General features: G+C 47.7%; 5 protein-coding genes across 5 annotated transcripts; 4 read left to right on the top strand and 1 right to left on the bottom strand.

Annotated features, from left to right (window-relative positions):
- Positions 1 to 48: 48 nt before the first annotated feature.
- On the bottom strand, positions 49 to 4335 carry I303_106356 (uncharacterized protein; the record flags this gene model as incomplete). The annotated part of the gene is made up of 11 exons (XM_065969358.1): positions 49 to 144; positions 282 to 670; positions 769 to 934; positions 1064 to 2042; positions 2125 to 2453; positions 2520 to 2669; positions 2742 to 3063; positions 3148 to 3339; positions 3434 to 3570; positions 3658 to 3953; positions 4014 to 4335. The coding sequence occupies 11 exons, from the start codon at positions 4333 to 4335 to the stop codon at positions 49 to 51; spliced, it is 3378 nt and encodes a 1125-aa protein (XP_065825430.1).
- Positions 4336 to 4676: 341 nt separating this feature from the next.
- On the top strand, positions 4677 to 5480 carry I303_106355 (V-type ATPase, G subunit; the record flags this gene model as incomplete). The annotated part of the gene is made up of 4 exons (XM_018411647.1): positions 4677 to 4679; positions 4755 to 4833; positions 4937 to 5037; positions 5304 to 5480. 4 exons carry the CDS (start codon positions 4677 to 4679, stop codon positions 5478 to 5480), a joined length of 360 nt encoding a protein of 119 aa, XP_018259459.1.
- A 579-nt stretch (positions 5481 to 6059) lies between these two features.
- On the top strand, positions 6060 to 7756 carry I303_106354 (uncharacterized protein; the record flags this gene model as incomplete). Its single annotated transcript, XM_018411648.1, has 6 exons — positions 6060 to 6500; positions 6576 to 6658; positions 6746 to 6775; positions 6878 to 6981; positions 7164 to 7362; positions 7609 to 7756. 6 exons carry the CDS (start codon positions 6060 to 6062, stop codon positions 7754 to 7756), a joined length of 1005 nt encoding a protein of 334 aa, XP_018259460.1.
- A 2053-nt stretch (positions 7757 to 9809) lies between these two features.
- I303_106353 (uncharacterized protein) lies at positions 9810 to 12785 on the top strand (the record flags this gene model as incomplete). Its single annotated transcript, XM_018411649.1, has 4 exons — positions 9810 to 9833; positions 9951 to 10195; positions 10490 to 12173; positions 12261 to 12785. 4 exons carry the CDS (start codon positions 9810 to 9812, stop codon positions 12783 to 12785), a joined length of 2478 nt encoding a protein of 825 aa, XP_018259461.1.
- Positions 12786 to 13615: 830 nt separating this feature from the next.
- On the top strand, positions 13616 to 14643 carry I303_106352 (uncharacterized protein; the record flags this gene model as incomplete). Its single annotated transcript, XM_018411650.1, has 2 exons — positions 13616 to 14330; positions 14393 to 14643. The coding sequence occupies 2 exons, from the start codon at positions 13616 to 13618 to the stop codon at positions 14641 to 14643; spliced, it is 966 nt and encodes a 321-aa protein (XP_018259462.1).
- Positions 14644 to 15157: the final 514 nt, after the last annotated feature.

The following is a 15157-nucleotide window of genomic DNA, read 5'->3' as shown; positions in this document are numbered from 1 at the left end:
GAGCGAGCGATATCCTGTCTAAGCAAAGATAAAAAGTCGATAGGAAATCTACTGAGTCTGGATAGGAGTCTGTTGTGGAGGCGGGGTAGCCGTGGTCGCCGGAGCCAGTGTAGGTGTGGGAGCAGGCGACTCGTCGCCAAAGATCTGTCAAGCAAACAGTCATGCGAGTCAGTCATGTGTCATCAAGTCATCAACCGCCAAGCACCAAGCACTAAGCGTCTCAATGAACGGGATCGAGTATTGACGGGAGGGAAGAACAATCGAATGCCTCGAAGACTCACCTCCACCAAAGCATTCTTATTCCCACTTCCCGGTTTATTAGCTATAAATGTCCTCAGACCATTCTTTAACGTCGGCTGTTTCGTAATTACTTCCTTCAACTGTTCTTTCGGTAATTGCAATAACGAGCCAAAGCTCGCCGGCGAGATAAGCTTAACTAAACGTATGAACCCATCCCAGATCGGTTTGTTCTCCCAAATCTTCTTGGCTATCAATTTAGGCAAGACATGGTTGGCGACGAAGGGGATTAGAGATTTGTAGGTGGTGACTACTTGAATGATCGTTCGGAGGAACACTACAGGTAGAGTAGGTAATTCGGCGATTCGGGACATCGAGTTGGCCAAGACGTCGGATCGGAAGACTGTTGTCATCGAGAAGCATATTCCGATGGCTAAATTGTCATGATAACGGTTTAATTATCCGTAAATCAGCTCAAGCTCGTCTTTACTCCGTTCCTTTGTGATTGTTTATCGATCCAAGTCAACTCACCCTCGATAGTGAATTTCAATTGGCTCTCGTCCTTGTGCAGAGCAACCATCAAATCCGCTGGCGTCATCTTGCCCAGAACAGAGGCGAATGCCGTTCGAACGAGATCCTTATCTTCTGAATTTGCAAGCAACGAGACTATCCGAGGTAATTGCTTGTCGATTTCAACCTGTCGCAATTATCATGACGATGTCAGCAATGTTTTCGAAACATTTCGTTCACCGATACTCTGGTCTTCTACCCAGTGCAGAAAAGGGAGAAGTGGGGTAACACTGGATACTGAGATGTGAGGACTTACCTTATCCAAGTCACCCACCACACTCGCCACAAACTTCCCCTCCACCTCTTTCGTCTCATCATCCAACAGACTCTTGATCACGCTAATCAAGTTCGCGTTCGAGCCATTGGAGCTCAATAGACCAATGATACGCATCACCAATTTCTCTGTACCCGGAGCGTATCTCTTCAGGATTTCCAGTAATTTTTCGGTTGGTCCGAGCGATTGGATGAGGGGTATGAGTTGAGCTTCTAACGCATCTTGTATCTCGGTCGAAGGTAACTGGGGATACAAGTCGAAAATGGAATCTAGGAGTTGTTGATTCCGTTTGGTCAATGCAAATGCTAATTCCACATGCTGTTGGACTGTCTCCGGCGACACATCTTCGAGGTATTTACTTTCCACTTGTTCCGGTTCGGGTCCACTCTCTTTCTCAACAGAATCAACCTTAACCTCATCATCGGTCTTTTCCTTGCTATCACCACTATCCTCATCTTGAGCGGTCTCTTCCATTGTTACATCTTCTTCTTCAACCTTGACTTCCTGCGTGCCAGGTGTGCCAGTTTTCAGCCTCCACAGTATGCCCAGAGCATATTTGATCAGAGTCGGCATCATAGGCGAATCAGGACCCCACTTTCTGACAGTCGTGATGATGGCCGGTACCCTTACTTTCCTTTCTGGGTGGGTACACAGGCCCAATAAAGCATCTAATGCGGATTTCCTGGCAGGCGGACGGGTCTCAACTATATCTCGTAAGGCTAAAAAGCCGACCAAGTTACGATCGACATCCTGGCATAACGTTTCTAGCAACTCAATGAGCTGAGGCAGTATTTCGGGTAGGTCGGCTATGAAAGCGAAGAGGGTTTTGTCTTTGGAATCGATTTTTGGTAAGTAGGCATTGAGGATTGATAGGAGATTATCGATATATGATGTCGAGGGGTTGGCGGATAGTTTGGATGTGTACCATTCTTCGTTCAGCCATATCGATGCGAACTTTGACCTGAAACCTCGCAAAACCAGTAAGCGAGACAACCTCGGCATAGATGGCTTTTATGGCGGGGAAGAAGGATAGTTACACTGACCTGTTCACGAAATCTTCCACTACGAAATCCGCTACTGCTTTCCTCCTCTCTTGATCCGTGGGTCCGTCCCCGTTGACGCGCGTTGCTAACCTGGCTAAAAGCAACATCCACATTTCTTTCGGTTTAACCGCCAGCTTGATCGCGTCTGTCTCCTCTTTCGGATCAGGTAACGTCGACAGATCTGCACCTGTCATCCATATACGTTGCAAGGCTGATGAGAGGACGTATGATTTATCTTCCGGTTCAAGGGGTGTCGGGGGAGGTAGTTCAAATGAAGTGAAAGTGACTGGCATTTCCTCTTCACCCGATATTTCATCTAGCCCTTCGAGCTGGGTTTGAATGATCAGGTCAGCTATTTTTCCACCAAGACGAGGCAGACGAACGAAGCAGCGTACCAGGAGATCATCGTCATCCAAGTCCATATCCAGGGGATTCAGAATCTCATCAAGATCTTCTTCTTTAGGTTCGACCTTGACCACTCCCAATATAGACGCTATAAGAGGCAGAGCTTCGGGGCCATTATCGGCTAAAGCCCTTCTCGCATTCTAATCAATGAGAAGAATCAGCCTCGCATTCCAAAAGGGTTCACCTTCTTCGGCTAAGTGTATTGCACTCACTTCGAAAGCAGTATTCAAGAGTTCGAGCGGAACAACATCCAATCCCTCCATAACCGCATCAATCACCGTTTCCACAGGCAATTGACTGATATCCGCTTCTGGACCACTACCAACTCCCGATCCCGACCGGATCTCAAGTCTAGCTCGTTTCTGAGCTTGTTCACTTGACTCGGCAATCGGTTCATCCATGAGATGTTTACCTTTATTCCTTCTGCGTTCTTTTCTAGCTTGAGCCTCAGCGACGAAAGCGGACTCCATCCGTTGTTTTTGCCTGACAAGAGCTTCGTTGAGCCGTGCGGAGAAATTGGCAAAAGGTGGATGACTATGTTGGGAGTTTCATGTTAATGTCAGCCAAATCTGCACTACTGACTGCCCAGTAAGTAGCGGGTATCAAGCATCAGCTCACCGTAGGAGGTGGGACATGACTATTCGCATCGTCTTTTCCACTGCTCTGATCTCCATAGGTTGTCTGCCTGCAGCACCGAGAGCAGAGGGCGTCCATAACGTCATCGAACTTATCAAGGCGTCCGCAATTACCGGTCGAGATTTGCATAGAATGGGGAGGGAGTTGATGATTGGGTGTAACAATGCCGGGTCACTGGAATACAAGGAAGCAAGGCATCAGTAATCGATTTCCGGATACGATTCTGCATTGGATAGGGGACGTAGCGCTTTTGACGCTTTTGACCCACGATAAGGAATATAGGTGAGTAACCAGCTGAGTGAGTAAGGCACTCCCTTCTTCCTCGACTTCCGCAGGGTTGAGCGCGCAGTTGGGCTGGATCATACTCAGATTAACATCGTTCGGATTGGTCGCTTTGTGTTGCAGCTGTATTCGCATAGAAAATGGGTAAGCCACCTTCGCTCCTCTTGACGCGACTGGTCGGCATCATATGTCGTTCTATAGGTGACTCACTCTGGGATCGGCTCCTGCTGCTCTCGTACCTGCCAATATCACTTTCTGAAGAAACTTCCATGAGACAGCCCTGATTCCAACATTGTTTGGCTGAGCATTCGGGTCCAGGGCGAACGTCAATATTCTCATCTTGGCCATGTTGAAGAGATCCACTATCTCGGGAGGCGGTCGAGACGTCGCTAGTAATCTGAATATCAAGGGGTATATGGTGGAGAAAATCGGTATGACCGCTTTGATCGTTATTATTGAAGAGGAGTTCAAGAGCTTGACAAGAGCTTCGAGGCATTGTTGAGCGACTAGTGACGGGTCAGCATTTGTCGTGATTGCATAATTGTGCATCTATGTACACGACTTACCCGTCATCTTGATATCCAACTTTAGGCCACTCCTTCCCACTGCAAGCGCAATCATATCCAACGTCCAGAACCTTAACATCGAATCTCCTCCATCTGAGATCAAGCCCAGTAGTTGAGGTACTAATTCAGGTAGCTTGGAAGGGTTCTCCTCGAATTTGAGAGCTGCTTCTGCTAGACCATCCTGCTGTGCGGTCGACTCGGAAGGTAGAGCCAATGCAGCTGTCAAGGCGTGTAAAGGGTCGCCTGAGCTCGAGGGGGCAGTTGTAGCCGGGTCATCAGGGAGGAAGTAGCCCCCTAGGTCGTCCTCCGAGTACAGTGACATCGTGGAGCTGACTCTCTGATGGGCAGCTGATCAAGTGAGCTTGTGAATAGTCAATTAGCCAATGTTTTATACATCTCTGAGGAGGATGTATTGGGTTTTTGATGGTGAATACAAGATGACGAGAAGCAATAAAGGCACTTTCGCAATAGGCACACGGCATTGCACTGTAGGGCTGATTTATGGGCGAGCCTAATAACCCCTGATGCTATGACACGCTTCTACCGGACTCCGACACCGTATCATTCTGATTCATTCAGATACTCCTTTCTTCACCTTCACCTCTACTTCACAAGCAATATAGAAGACTCCCGGACGGCTAGAACATAACGAGGAAAGACACGATGGTGAGCTACACCGCCGCAGCAGCCGTCTCGTGGAAAGACTAGCTCACAATTTACTCTGCTTCTGCTCTTGGACAGGCCGCCAATTCGCAAGGTATTCAAACGCTTCTCGAAGCCGAGAAGGAAGCTGCCAAGGTAGTCCAAAAGGCTAGACAGTGTGGGTGATTCTCATCCACACTTCTCTGACAGCTGCATGTGAGGTGATCTTGTAGACCATTCAGCTGACTGGGCGTGTTGTTCTACTCTCCCCGCATACACAGACCGAGTGCAGAAGCTCAAAGACGCTCGATCGGAGGCTGCCAAGGAGATTGAGGCGTACCGTGCTCAAAAGGAAGAAGAGTTCAAGAAGTTCGAGAAGGACGTGAGTGCACTGACTTCGAAGGATCTCCCAGATATCTAGGCATCACTCCGTCAGCTATCCCGCCAAACCTCTTCGTTCCGCCATCCCCTAACTGAGCTCAGTATCACTGTATTGGGATAGACTGCTGACTATGACCTCAATCTCTTTTCCTACTTGTATCTCGCATACATCTCTCTTACTCAACTCCTTCCTCCTTTCTACTCAACGCTCTCGCTCCGATTGACCCATCGTCATTTCTCTTACTTTTGCATCCCCCGCCTACACAGCACACCAACCAAACATCCTCATCGCAATCATCCATCGACAGCTCAACGACTACTCAGCTGTCCGACTTGGACAAAGCAGTAGAGAAGAACAAGGGTGACGTGATCAAGAAGATCGTAGAGAGGGTCTTGCAATCTGATCCGAAATTACATCAAAACTTGAAGAAGATCGAGGCTTAGTTGCGTTATCATACTTGAGTTCATACAATTTCCCTGTGGTGGCTCTGCATGTGGAAGACATATAGCTTTAGAGAAGCAAGGGGGGAAGAGGTTTGTTGAAGATTTGTAGATTCCCAGATGCATTTTGTATTGTTTAGCTGTGCTTAAGGTTCGACGTGGGGACGCTGGTGAGGCAGGAGGTTGCACATTGCTCTTCTGCCGCAGGATACCCCTTAGGCATACTTTCTTGTTACGGCTTGCATACATGTCTTAGCCTTGACTGCATTCTTTCGATGCTGCATAGAACCAGTGTGTCACAGAGATATTGATGAGTCGTTTCAGTGTGATGAACGTTGCACGAGCGAGCGATAACCAACTACTACCCCACACTCAGATCCCGGTTACGTGACCATCCTCAAATTCATCATCATCCTCAACGTTAATTGTTTACAATCTTCATCTTCATCCGTGATCTTACTTCACCGCTCATCTCGGTCCTACTCGACATCTAGCCTGAGCCGCCTGATCGTCAGTTCCTGTAAGGTCTTAGTCCAGCACGCTGCTTTCTTTCTGCGCTCCTCATCGGCTCATTCGCTCACCATGTCGAACAATAATTCCGGGTTGATCTCAATAATATCGTCCCTCCTGAAGATATGTTGCGGATCATCTCAAGAACCATCAGCTCCTCAGCAGCATCAACAAGGTTATCCTCAACAGCAGCAGCAACAGGGTTATCCGGGTCAGCAGCAGCAACAATATAATCAACAACAACAGGCTTATCCTCCTCAGAGTCAACCTTCTTGGGCTAACGTCGCGGGTCAACATGGACAGGGTCACGGTGTGAATGCCGGTGGTGAGGCTGCATCATACTACAATAACAATCAACAACAACAATACAACAACAACAACAACAACAATTACCAAAACCAACATCATAACAACTATCAACATCAACAGACCAATGGACATGCGCCGAGTAAACCTCATTCACCCATTGGTCCTGGCGGAGGAGGGGTGGTCGGACCGCATCATCCTGCTATGGTGAGTCTCTTGCCCACACATGACTGATCTCGATCACGTATGTTCCATATATTGATGTGAAGCTCCTGCGCACAGAACCAAGATCAGATCAATGCTACCAACCAACGATATACCGAACTACGAGACCGCGCACGGAAAGAAGGGGACGAAGCTCATAGGTGAGTTCATCATGATAGACGCACACTTGCTTCATCGTGCGAAATGGATCGTGACTCAAGCTTACTGATGATCGACCCATTCCTTAGGTGCTTCGCTCAATCTCAACAGGCTTATCAGTAAGTATTAATTCAAGTCTCCTTACTGCTAAAGAGAGCATTCTCCATATTTGCCAACGTACGATGTGACGCGTATACTGACGCAGTGTGCTATCACTACAGATCAGGCGACGGTGAACGTGCGCATGAGTTATCGGTACAAGGTAAATCGCACCAGAAGCGACAAGATGAGCTAGATGATGAAGCTAGTGCGTGGATCTTCAACGGTGAGTTTTATTCAGTAGAACAACCTCGACGATCTTGATCCCTGTATATTGTGTACCGTAATATATTGCACCCCGTGTTTCTTGTTCGACTTCGTCCCCCTTCCGTGTGAAGATGCCAATGTCAATATATGACTACGCGAAGACTGACACTAATACTCGATTGTCTTTTTGTCATTGGGTAGAAAACAACAAAGCCTCTCCTCAAAACACAATAGATCTGCACGGTCTATATGTGAAAGAAGCCATTGAAAAAGTCGAAGAATCCATAACCTCTTCTCAGCGATCCGGTGCCGAAGAACTGCGAGTGATTGTCGGAAAAGGGATTCATTCTCAAGGTGGGAAAGCAAAGATCAAGCCTGCCGTAGAAGAACTCATGGCGAAGTGAGTCTGAGTCTGAGTTCGCGTGTCCTGCCCGCTTTTTTCCTGTTTACTGGGCGAAGAATAAATCATTGCTTGGACTCCATCTTTTGCTTTTGCTCTCTACTTGTCTTTCGAACCCTCTCCATACCTGATCTCTCTATAATCGGTCTCCACGTCTCAGCTGTCGCCCTGCCGTATCCCTCTTCTCCACGAATCTCGACCATTCGTTTGATGGCCTCGACGCTGAACACGATGTACTCGGTGTAGATACAACCTCTCCGCCCACGTTGATCCGGACAACTCGGGCGTGTTGATAGTCGACCTGCAAGGTCGAGGAGGCGGACAAAGGTCGCGGGATGCGGGTGGTCTGGTTGATCAGCTGGATAAGGACGATGAGGGATGTAAGATCATGTAGAGTGGACTAGTTTTGGACTCTTGTTATGCAAGATACACATGGTCGCAACTTTCACACCACCCAGATTATCGGATACATGTCTCTACGAGCAGAGTGGAAGGTGTACTGCTTGCTCGATGAGACCCAACAGAAAAGATCCGAATATATCTGACTATTTATCGTTTGAAAGTCGAGGTTCTTTTCATACCTATACCTATACATGATTTCGATGGGAGTGATCTCCTCACGTGGGCGCTAAGAGATACCATACACCATCTCCTGGGCTAATAGTCCAAATTACGGGTTCAGGGCTATCTATGGGAGAAACTAGTTTAATCTAAACAAGGGTAAATCTGTTCATGTGGGACAAGATTACAGGACAGATTACAGGTTGCAGGTTACAGATACCCTTATCGCATCGCGAAAAGTGATATCATGCCAACATACGTGAGTGGCTTGTTCATCAATTTCGAGGGTTTCCGTTGCTGACGCTGACGACCAAGATGAAACATCCCACGTTGCTCCTTATGACTTATAACCCCTTGCTATCGTGCTATCAGAAATATGATTACCCTGCCCGATGATTATCCGACATGCGGTCGATCGAATTCCGATAGACTTATCGTTGACTGTGCCAACCAGTAACAGGGATATCGAGGGGTATGATGCTAGACCAGTCCACTCGGTCTTCTCTGTGTACTGTATTCCGCTCAGGTCAGATCAGGTCTTATATCCGGATGACCCAATTTCGCAGTGGTCGGTCAACTCGACGAATTATGGTGAGGTGTGCATCCTTACTTTGATTACTGGTTACCTGGTAGTCATTTGTTTCTCACGGTCATCGGGGTCTTCTACTTGTGGGACGCAGATCAAACAAGTATCGAGTGACAACCCCTCCCTTTGGATGTGTAGCGTCCGAGAAGATCACCATGCATTTATGTGTAACGTGCGAAATTGCAGTTGGTAGAAAGGCCGATTTGATCCGATATGATAAAAAGGGTTACATTCATTTGGACCCGGCGGCAAGGGAAAACCTTAATTACGTGTGTGAGGGTACTGTATGAGGGGTGTGAGGGTGTGCATGATTCCCTCAATAATAAACCCGAAGTACAAGTACATAAGTTATCCATGTACTCGTAGTTATGCATGGTCTTGGTATGTGGCGGCTTGTGCTGCCGGTGGGTTATCTGCTCTTCTCCTTTGGGCGGCCGTGTCATCAGTACATATGTACATATGAACTGCCTACTGCCCAAGCCGGTGTATAGGGATGTATATGAAGTACAAGCTTGGACTCGTGACTTGGTGCGAATGATATGGTAATAGACGGAATAGGACAAGAAGCTAATGATGATGATGATGATCTGCATCTGCAGTGCGGTGTAATGAGTCAGCAGGTGTACTATAGCGTATATAATAAACGGCGGTCCGCTTGCAGGGTGGTGGTGGTTTATATTTTATATTTGAAATTGATTTAGGAATTACCGAATATGGTATTATTTGATGGAAAATTTCCTCATATTGCATTTGAGTGTACCGGTTATTCCACCATACAAACTAGTCAAAGTGCCACTAATAGGATCATTCCCCGCAACCATCAACAGCTATACCCTGGCTCATCATCACTCACTATAGCAAATAGCAAAAGACAGAACAACTCAAGCACCTCAACATTACAACTACCTCTTCATGCGCAACCATCAGTAACACCCCACGAGCCCCTCTGCATACCTCATTCAGACTTCACGATTGTATTCCCGGATCGCAACTGAAACACCGCTTTCCGAACGATAACCATCAGATTGGTCATCAAATTATCGCCATCAGCATCTTTATACTTCAGGCATCTATCTTCCTATTCACAGTATCACTACATCTGCATAATCATTACATTAGCCTACCAACGCCATCAGACGATTCGAGTATCCAATCGAAACCCTTCGGAGGCCTTCGATTCAGCCAGTCAACCTTCTCTTTATTCAAACGAGAATACCGATCACACACTTGCTAGGCTGTATCACTCTGTCTTGATATATTGACAGTCTGAATACGCCATCTCTTCGCATTTACTCGCACCATGGCTCAAATAATACCTCCCATTGTAAGTCATATCAAATGCTTACATGAAGCTGTCAAGAAAGATCGCTGATTATGAAATCATCCCTTGCCCATCTTACTTGTACCTCGCTTTGCAACCACGTTCGTATCAACCCAATAGACCTCCCTACCGATCGATTCCAGCGCAGCACCGTCCGTAGAAGACATCCAAGATCGATTACCGTCGATATGTGTGGACTACCTATCTCACGATTGGTCAGAGGAAGACGTTTGGGCATCATGGCGGAATATGACCAGACACAAGCACGAGATCGCTAATGGTGTCAGACTGGAAAATGCAAGTTGGAGGACATGGCAAAAACAGAGGAATAAGTTGAAGACTATCAGTCCGGAAACGCTGAATTGGTGAGTGTATCGGACTCCCTCTTGTGCTCCGCGTAAGTGGAAGGAAGTGAACAGCAAACGAAAGATTCAGAGAAAGAGGTGTGGAGCGGAGTCTCAAAGCGATATCCAGTAACCGTATTAGGCGCAAAGCAGCAAGCTTTAAGAGCGGATATCTGTCATTGGGAGCTTCAGCTAACGACTTTTGCCTTTTCCCCCAATCCCCCCTTCCCCGGTCCCTCTGCCCTTCCTGCCCCCTCTATACTTCAACCCTCTGCCCTTATCGCCTCTGTCCAATATCTGGGCTCCACTCCGCAGGCTGAAAGACTCAGACGTCACATGGCTATACGGACCTCTGCACACCGCCAATGTGGAGCCGGTACGGCCGCTGAAAGTCGCCTCAACTGACGAGCGATACGGCATCGATCGACCCAATCCCAATCTACCAGCTCCCGTACTGAAAAAGCCCATTCTGAAGCATAGGACGCTATCGGAAATGCTCACTGGCCCTCGACCATCTTCACCAATCCTCGAAGCTACGACATCAAGAGACGAGATGGATTCAGATGATAAAGATCTCGATCGACCTCAATTGTTACAGAGTAAATCAGACACCAACGTAATGAGAGCACGTACTCAACCGGTCACAAGAGAAAAATCACCTCCGAGGGATTTCAACCTGGATATCGGTACCGCTACTGCTATAGCGAGTAACACGGATCACCTCAATCAAGCAACCTCTCCCGGATCGGTCACTTCTCCCGGCTCAAACGCTGAAGGTGGAAAGAAGCACATCAGTTTCAACACTTTTGTTGAACAGGTGATCGCCTTAGACGAGCCTCGGGATTTAAACAATAATCTAGACAGTTCGGACGATGAAATGTTAGAAATGAGATCCTCATCATACAGCTCAAGCAGCAGATCGTCAAGACCATCCTTAAGCCGAACCTCGTCTTCGAATTCGGACCATTTGACCATTGCCAAGATCGCTCCCACTTCGCTCAAGACTCTCAACTTACCTGGAAGTAGTGGAGCTATGATCTACGCCCCACCACCTGAGTATCAGTCACCGGGTAACAACAGTCAAGCCTCGTTCGATTTCCCTTCGCCTCAAGTCGACAAGCACACTGGCAAATGGGCTAACCACGACGAAGACGAAGATGATTATGGTTCAGTCGGTTTCGATTACTTCGGCGGACCCAACCTCGGTGGTACTAGCGGATCCGGTGGTGAAGAAGGCGATCGGAGATCCGCGGCTCAACCCATTCCGAGTCATGTCGCCTCTTCATCGCACGGGAAGAACTCTGCTCCTACAGTCAATCAGCCTCCTCAACAACCCAAATGGCGACAACAACCACAAGGACAAGGTCAATCTCCGTCCGCGTCTGCTGAGCCTTCTTCTGTGTCTTCGAGCAGCTCTTCTTCTTCGTCATTGAACGTGCTATCGCCTCCTCAGCCGAGTCGAAGCATCCTCAAGGTACGATCGCCGCAACAGTCGACTTCCAATATACCGGAACCTTCCTCACCTCCTACCGCCTACTTCAACTATACGCCATCCGCCGCGACCGGTATCGGGGGTATGAGAGGTTCCGCCGCGGCAGGATCTCCATATGACTATTCAACTCCTGGACCTACTGGCTCACCCATTTCATCGCCTCAAGCTGCCATCAACACGGTTGACGAACAGCGAGGCAGAGGAAGGACTCCATCCAGGGACAGGGGGTTGAACGATAGGTCCACTTCTAGGGGTACTTCGACAAGCTCTACCGGGTCTTTCGGCTCGGCTTCTTCGGCTAGATCACCAAATGAACAGACCGCTACCAGTCCAAGTGGTTCGCAACAGGTTTTGCCCCGGAAGGTGTCCTCTCCTTCGTCGCAGTTAGACAAAGTTCAAGAAGGTGTATCATGGCAACCTTCCTCATCTACAGAGGAGAAAGAAAAGGATGCGGCGAATTACGTGCCTGATAGATCGAACACACCTACTCCTCATTCTTCACCCCAAGTAAGTCTTCTTTTCCCCCTTAATATATAACTTGAGTCAGACATAAACAAACGGAGAGATTCGGTCTGACTGACTATTTAGCTCTAGATCTCACTACGACCCCTCAAAGATACCTCGCCCGCTTCGTTACCTCATCAATCAACCACCACCCGAGTCTCAGACCTTCCCAAAGCCGACCCACCAACTACTATCTCACCTACCAACTCTACTTCATTTGCACCTACCTCGTCTCAAAGTACCGCTCACGCTCCTGCTCCTTCATCCTCATCCTCTACTTCCGCCTCAGCCACTGCTCCACCCAGTAACGCCCGTTCGAACTCTGGAGGAAAAGCTACGATAGCGCATGTCGGAACTAATGCTCAGCCAACTTTGTCTAATCAGCCTTTTCAATTACACGACGAGGATGACGGAGCCAGTATCATGGGTCGAGCAGCCAATATAGCTTCTACCGCGAAGGATCTGCTGGGCGCATTGTGGTATGGAAATGAAGGTGGAACTGCGGGAGGGAATGTGAATAGGCACACTGGTACCCAAGGACAAGGACAAGGGCAAGGTGGTCACGGTGCTGGAGCAGGTGGTAGAGGTCATAGGAGAGGTACTTCCTTGGGATAGGGCATTCGACTTTATTCCCTTCACTCGATAATATCATCATCGCCGTCATAATCATTAGTATCAATATCATGTTCCCGACATCATTAGCGCCCCTAACCTTCGCGATATCGCGTATCGCAGAGTATATAGTATACGGTACTTCTTGTTCTCATCCACCCAAGCATAAACACATCCACAAACATAGAAACGACTTTCATCCCTCGAGCTCTTTTTACTCGTTCTTCTCATAGGAAACGGGTTTTTTCGTTATTTATCCTTTCCGCCTTTCTCATTTTTCTCTTCCTTGACATCTCGCTCTTGACTCTTGACTCGAACGAACGAACGAATGGTTCAGTATTCAGTAAATCCATTACAATAGGTGTACGCATGTATCTCTTCATTCTGATCTACCTTACATGCGTTTTGCGCCGCTTCTCTCTTGGGATCCAAAAAGACAATTCTGCGCATGTTATGACCTAATCGCATTTTTGTCTGAGCTAATTTGAAGACATGTACGATTGCAATGGCAAGCATTTTATGAGAAAACAGGAACGCAGAAACCGTCACTTGATAGCGACTGCAACGTTGTTCGGCGTAAAGTTTAGCAAGATCTCGACTTCGGGTCAACGCGGAACAGAACACATATTGGGAAAGATACGGAGAATGACACTCTTTGATCTGCGTCTCATGAGAAAAGGTATATATGCCTGGACTGTATCGCAGATGCATACTCATGCTGAGTGCGAAGGAGCCAGATATTGCAAACAATCCATCCAATCCAATTAATACTTACAATAATAGCCATAACAACGACGAGACCAGAATCGTCTGATCGTGAATCATTTTCCATCATGTCAACGACGACACCAAAGAGCATCTTGGTGACAGGTGCGACCGGCCGACAAGGCGGTGCGCTGATCGACGCATTACTATCTCAACCAGATATCGAAGAGAAATTCAAGATTTTCGCTCTTACGCGAGATATCAACACCCCGCGTGCTCAGAAGCTTTTGGATAAGTCACCGGGGGTGATTAAGCTCGTTCAAGGGGATCTCAATTCACCTGGAGGGATCTTTCGGAATATCAATATCCGCGACTCCTCCTCCTTGTCCTCTTCGTCCAGCCCTTCCTATTCAAGTCACGACGAGGAGGATCACGTTTGGGGCGTATTTTCCATGCAAGATAAAGACTCTAAGGTCCACGCCAATTACTTGGATCCTCTAGAAGTGAAACAGGCCTTCGGGCTGATTGACGAGGCTATCAAGCACAACGTCCAATACTTCGTGTACACTTCAGGCGATCGAGGCGGGGATGCACTATCATGGACGAACGAAACTTACGTACCGCACTTCAAGACTAAACTCCATATCGAGCAATACCTCTTATCGCAAATCCAGGACAGGGAATCATCGATGACGATGAGATGGACGATATTGAGACCTACAATGTTCTACGAGAACTTACAAACCCCGAACACCTCCTTTGGAGTGAAAATGTTCATGACTGCCTATCGAGATACCCTTGGGCCGGAGAAAAGATGCCAAAGGATTTTAACGAAGGATACAGGTGTCCTTGAGGCAAAGCATTCATGGATCCAGATGCATTCGCGGGAAAAGCAATTTCGTTAGCGGGGGACGAGTTCACTTTTAGGGAGTTGGACGAGGTATTCAAAAGCGTGACGGGCAAGGGAGTTCCGCCGACGTGGGGGCTGTTGGGAAGTGTGATGAAGATTGTAGCGAGGAATTATGGGTTGATGTTGGATTGGTTCGACAGTGATGGGTACGGCGCGGATATTGAGAAGGTGAGAGAGATCCATCCGGGGTTGATGAGTCTGAAGGAGTGGATGAAGGAGAAGAGCGTGTATCACAAGAAAGCTTGAAAGGAAGCGAGATTTTGATTGTTTCCGTCATCGCTTCTGTAAGATTCTGTATTGTATGTATTGTGGTGTGTACTAGTCGATTCCAGATCCTGCAAGACGCAAGACCATCATCGTTGATGTCCCGCCAGAGCTCCCCGTCACTGATGAGTACCACATAGCCCAATCGAGCATTGCGAGCCATATCTAATCAACCACTGTACTTTAGCTGGACAAATCATCGTGCGGTTATTCCTCAGATTCTCCGGTATGGTGGTCGGAGAAACTACGGTGCTCGGAGATTCCAGTAATCATGATTGATAAGATGACTGATAAATCGATAAATTCATTACCTGAACCGACGGCCACTTTCGAACCGCAAAGCAGTAATCATTGTCATCATTTCCGCAACCTTGCCTACGCTGCTGCCGAGAAGCATTTGAGTATTCGTTCAATTTTGGTGCTAGTTGTCGAGATGGCAAAATACCATAACGTTATCACCCATGAAGACCCTCGGCGATTGTGTGTTTTCAAGGTT

The sequence above is a fragment of the Kwoniella dejecticola genome, chromosome 8 (genome assembly GCF_000512565.2).
Source record: "Kwoniella dejecticola CBS 10117 chromosome 8, complete sequence".
Lineage (NCBI taxonomy): Eukaryota > Fungi > Basidiomycota > Tremellomycetes > Tremellales > Cryptococcaceae > Kwoniella > Kwoniella dejecticola.
This window is presented reverse-complemented; position numbering and strand designations above follow the sequence as displayed.